Source organism: Octopus bimaculoides, chromosome 15 (assembly GCF_001194135.2).
Source record: "Octopus bimaculoides isolate UCB-OBI-ISO-001 chromosome 15, ASM119413v2, whole genome shotgun sequence".
Classification (NCBI taxonomy): domain Eukaryota; kingdom Metazoa; phylum Mollusca; class Cephalopoda; order Octopoda; family Octopodidae; genus Octopus; species Octopus bimaculoides.
The window spans coordinates 32,944,119-32,948,939 of NC_068995.1; the positions used below are offsets into that span (position 1 = coordinate 32,944,119).

At 39.5% G+C, this 4,821-nt stretch overlaps 1 protein-coding gene across 3 annotated transcripts in view; it reads left to right on the forward strand.

Moving 5' to 3' along the window:
* LOC106880612 (uncharacterized) overlaps nt 1–4,821 on the forward strand; it is a 92,110-nt gene that overhangs the window by 83,543 nt on the left and 3,746 nt on the right. For all 3 annotated transcript variants that reach the window (XM_052973234.1, XM_052973236.1, XM_052973235.1), the window contains exons 6-7: nt 506–709; nt 3,949–4,073. In XM_052973234.1, the coding sequence (XP_052829194.1) occupies nt 506–709; nt 3,949–4,073 (329 nt within the window). The remainder of the gene's footprint in view (nt 1–505; nt 710–3,948; nt 4,074–4,821) is intronic.

Below are 4,821 nucleotides of genomic sequence, written 5' to 3' on the forward strand. Positions count from 1 at the left end.
TATATATATATATATATATATGATCGCCATCTTTTAATGTCTGTTCAGATCTGGCAATCCAGAGAACTGCACCAGATTCCAATCTGATTTGGGTTGGTTTCTACTGCTCGGTGCCCTACCTAATGTGGAGGAATATATATATATATATATATATATATTCACATACACATATACAACAGAAAACTGAATAGTTTCCTTTGACCAAATTCCATTCACAGTATAAGGTGCTTCCCCCGTATTCTACTCAATGAGAATGAGCCAGAAAACATGATTGCAAAATGGACTTCTTATCCCTACAGCCTGTGACTATGAACATGCATATAATTTTATAAATTTGTTAAAAGCATGTAGTGTTTCTTAAAATAGCAAGTCTTGTAGTTTGAGTTACAGTAATACATTCAATGGTGATTTTGTAATAGAAAGTCCAGGCATATCATAAAGTAGTTCTGCATATATAATTCTTTATTATTACCTATAATGCCCATCTTTGATCTTTTATTGCCAGATTATCCTGTCACTCTGCGTCAAGCTATGAGGGAGCTACCCAACTGGACAGAAACTGTTGAGATGGAGCAGAAGATGGTTGTGAAGTTTGAAAATTCCAAATATAGTCAGAAACGCAAAGGTGGAAATTTGAAGCATTTTTTCACATATCTGCTTCTGGACCCTCGAGTAACCAAGAATCTCCCACTTCAAGCATCTAAAATTGGTGAGCTATGTTAATGTGGAATTCCTACTGTATAAGGAAGGAAGTTCTGAAAGTTTAGTTGCTAGAATAAGAATAGAATGGAGGGAGTTCAAGTAGTTATTACTTTTCTTGGTAACAAGAGGTTTCTCACTCAGAGTGAAAGGTCAATTGAATGATGCTTGTGTATGAACAGCAATGCTACATGGGAGTGAGACATGGGCCTCAAATGCAGAGGACATGTGAAAACTAGAAAGAGTGAAGCTAGTATTCTGCATTGAATGCACAACACCAGTATGCATGTTGTGTCTATGACGAAATGCAAATATGTTGAGTAAAATTAGGTATAAGAGGAATCAGATGTAGTATACAACAGAGAAGAGTGTGCTAGTTTGGTCATGTGATGTGTATGGATGTGGATATCTGTATGAAGAAGTGCCGATTACTTTAAAGTGGATGGAACTTGTGGACAAGAGAGAACCAGGAAAACATGGATGAAGTAATGAAGGTTGATCTTAAGATGTTAAGCTTCGTGGAGGAGATAACAAAGGACTGAGATGATTGGTGATTTACTGTGCTTGAGAATGCCAACTACAGTTGGTGTGAAGTTGGCTGATGAAGAACTACATTACACATGGTATCCAGCCATGTACAACTACTTCTTCCTCTCTGAGCAAGTTGGCTTGCTGGGTTGGTCTGCAGTTTCCTAGCCGCTGACTTGACTGTTAGATCTGTGTTGGTGTCAGGGGGCCATGTTTTGCAACATAAGCATTACAGAGTAATCTGAATGCTAAGGGATTAAGACTGTTTCCTTCACCTATACTTCCATTCTTCACTTCCACCTCTTGAATCAACAATTATCCTCCCCTACCACTATATGTCTCACACACACCTCATGTACTATGCCTGTCTCTCTCTCTCTCTCTCTCTCTCTCTCTCTCCTATTGTTTATCGTTTCATCATTGCTATTCTGATGTTCAGCACTGTCAGTCATCTCCTACCCCACTTCTCCATTGCTAGATTTACTCGATCACTCCAACCCTCACTTCTAAAATGTGAGTAGGCATGTAGCTTTTCTACAGAAATAAACCTGTTCTGCTCTTGCCCCTCCTCTCATAATTTTACTCATCCTTGGCCCTTTATCTCCTAGCATAAAGTTGCTCCCCTTCAGGTTTGTTGTTTTGCAAACTGCATGATGGCTTCACTGTTCCTACTCAATACATACTATAAAATGGTTGGTGTTTGGAAGAGCATGCAGCTGTAGTAGCCATCCCAGACACTGAAGCATGATACAGTTCCTGAGCCAATCAGATTTTGTTAACCCACCCAACTTATATCAGCATGGAATATAAATGTTAAATGATGATGATGTTAATAATGACATAAATGTGTGTTTGTGTGTAAATGTGTGTGTGTTTGTGTGTAAAAGTGTATGTGGGTATTGCATGTTTATGTCTCCTTACTTTGGCATTTGTATGACTGTTATAAACGAGTGTTACTGTCATGCAAGCAATGTCATTTCATTTTCAGTATTCTATGACAACATAGCTCGCCATAGGAAAAAAAGTTACCTTGCTTCAAAGCAGGTGAGGGTTGGTAACAGGAAGTGCGTCAAGCTGTAGAAAATCTACCTTAATAAACTCTGTCCAATTCATGCAAGCATGGAAAAGTAAACACTAAATGACGATGATGATGATGATATAATTTTCCTTTCCAACACTGATTAATTATTAGGTGAAATATTTTTTGTGAATGACAGACTGAGAGGAGGAGGAGGGTGCATCAGTTTTTTGTGGTCATCATCATCATCAGCGTTTAACGTCCGCTTTCCATGCTAGCATGGGTTGGACGATTTGACTGAGGACTGGTGAACCAGATGGCTACACCAGGCTCCAATCTGATTTGGCAGAGTTTCTACAGCTGGATGCCCTTCCTAACGCCAACCACTCCGAGAGTGTAGTAGGTGCTTTTATGTGCCACTGGCACGAAGGCGAGTCACACGGTACTGGCAATGGCCACGCTCAAAATGGTGTACTTTACGTGCCACCTGCACAGGAGCCAGTCCAGCGGCACTGGCAACGATCTCGCTCGAATGTCTTACACGTGCCACCGGCACAAGTGCCAGGAAGGCGACGCTGGGCACAGGTGCCATCACGATTTCGCTTTCGCTTGCCTCAACAGGTCTTCGCAAGCCGAGTTTCATGTCCAATGAAGGAGATAACATTGACATGCCTGAATCAGATGATCTTTCTCAATTTTGGACATAGTGCTGATTATGGCAGACTTGAAAGTTTGTATGATGTAATGGGGTTGTTGATTGACCTTTCTCTCAAATGTGCCCCAGTGGATTGAGGTCTGGTGAGCTGGGAGAACATGATCATGGAGATTGGTACATATCCACACTTGGGTTGTTCTAGCCTTATGAGATGGCAGGGTCTTGTTAGAAGATGTACAGCCCTTTGTTGCGTACTTTGTCTATCCAGGGCATCACAACTTTCTCCAATACTTCTCTGTAAACAGTGGCATTGATTGTTAAGCTCTGTGACAAAAGTGAGGAGGCATGACATTTCCCTTGTTACTGACGACTTCCAGAACCATTGAAGTTGCTGAGAACTTAGTATGTATGACAGTTGGAATCTCATTTGTGTCTCTGCATAACCATCTGTCATTCCTTAAGGTTTACATTTTGGTTCTGATCAGTTTTTTTTTCATTGGAGAAAAGCCAAAGCATTCTAGCCTTTTAGTGTTTTAACTTGTTTAGGAAACACCTTGCATGGATTGAATGATTTTTTTCTCTTGACATAAACTGGCCCCTCTGTATCACTTATGGCTTGTACTTGATGTCCTTGTGCACAACTCATTTGATGGTACATTCTGAAACCTTGAGATCTTTTGCAATGGCTCCGATTGACCTTACGGGGATTTTATCAATTATTTCTTGGGACTTTTTGTATGAAGTTCAGTGTTCTGATGGTATTAGGACCCTGTATGTGCATTTTGTGTTTAGCAGCTTCCATCTCCTTTTGAACTTTGCTAATGAAGGATTGTGTAACTTTCAGGAAGCTAGCTATCTCTGTAACACTATGCTACAGTGATTACAGTGTGCTTTTTCACTTGCTGAGTCAACCTGATGTCTGACATTATTTATCTGAAAAGTATGGTAAAAAAAATAAGTTAGAAGGAAGTTAGAGTTCTTGAAACTGACACACCCTGTAAACTTGCTTGTTTATTTTTTATTTTAATTTTATTTTTTTTGTTTTCAGGAGATAAATCTGAACTGTTCCGTAACTTTGTACATGCCATATTCTATGTTGGCAAAGGTACACGTGATCGTCCTTACAGTCACTTGTATGATGCTATGAAACGTCTCAACAGCAAGGAAACTAAGGTAAGCTACTCTCTCTCCTTCCTATAGCATTGCTTTCTTATATTGGAACTAAGCAGGAGAAGAAGGGAAATGAAATGTTGCTGTGTCTGCCCATGTCTTGGTAGTATATTCAGCTGAATCAATGACCCCATATTGCTGCTAATTTATTGACTACACAGAATATAGCCAACCTCAGTTGAGATTTGAAATTAGAGTTGGGAGAGCCAGAACTAAATACTGTAGAGTACCTCAGTTCATTGTTCTACTTTTCTTTGCTGTCTTTGACATCTCTTGACTTCCTCTAATAAAATATAATGAAATAATAATTTCAAGCAACAGAAATGGAGGGATTTGTTTGATTTCCTTTATCACACTGAACCACACTTGCAATTATAATTTCATGTATCTCATCCGTTCATCCAATCCTTTTCAGCAGAAGGAACAGCATTTACACATCTGCTGTGGAGGATGGGTCTTCTTGAGTGCAGCAAGATGCCTCCATACATAATTATTACCTCCGCCAAGGAAGGAGGTTATGTTTTTGCTGGTGTTGGTTTGGGAAATTGGTTGATTTTCAGCATGCGTGTAAAAGGGTGGAAATGACATGCTTGGGAGAGGTCTGCACTCTCCAAGTGTTTTTCTAGTTGAATTAGGTTTTCCCCTCCCATCTCAAAAGATTTGGTTTTTACCACATTTTTGTTCAGAACTGGAGTACTTGTTACATTAAGATGAAATGTTTTATGTTTAGTTCTATTTTTGTTTTTTTTTT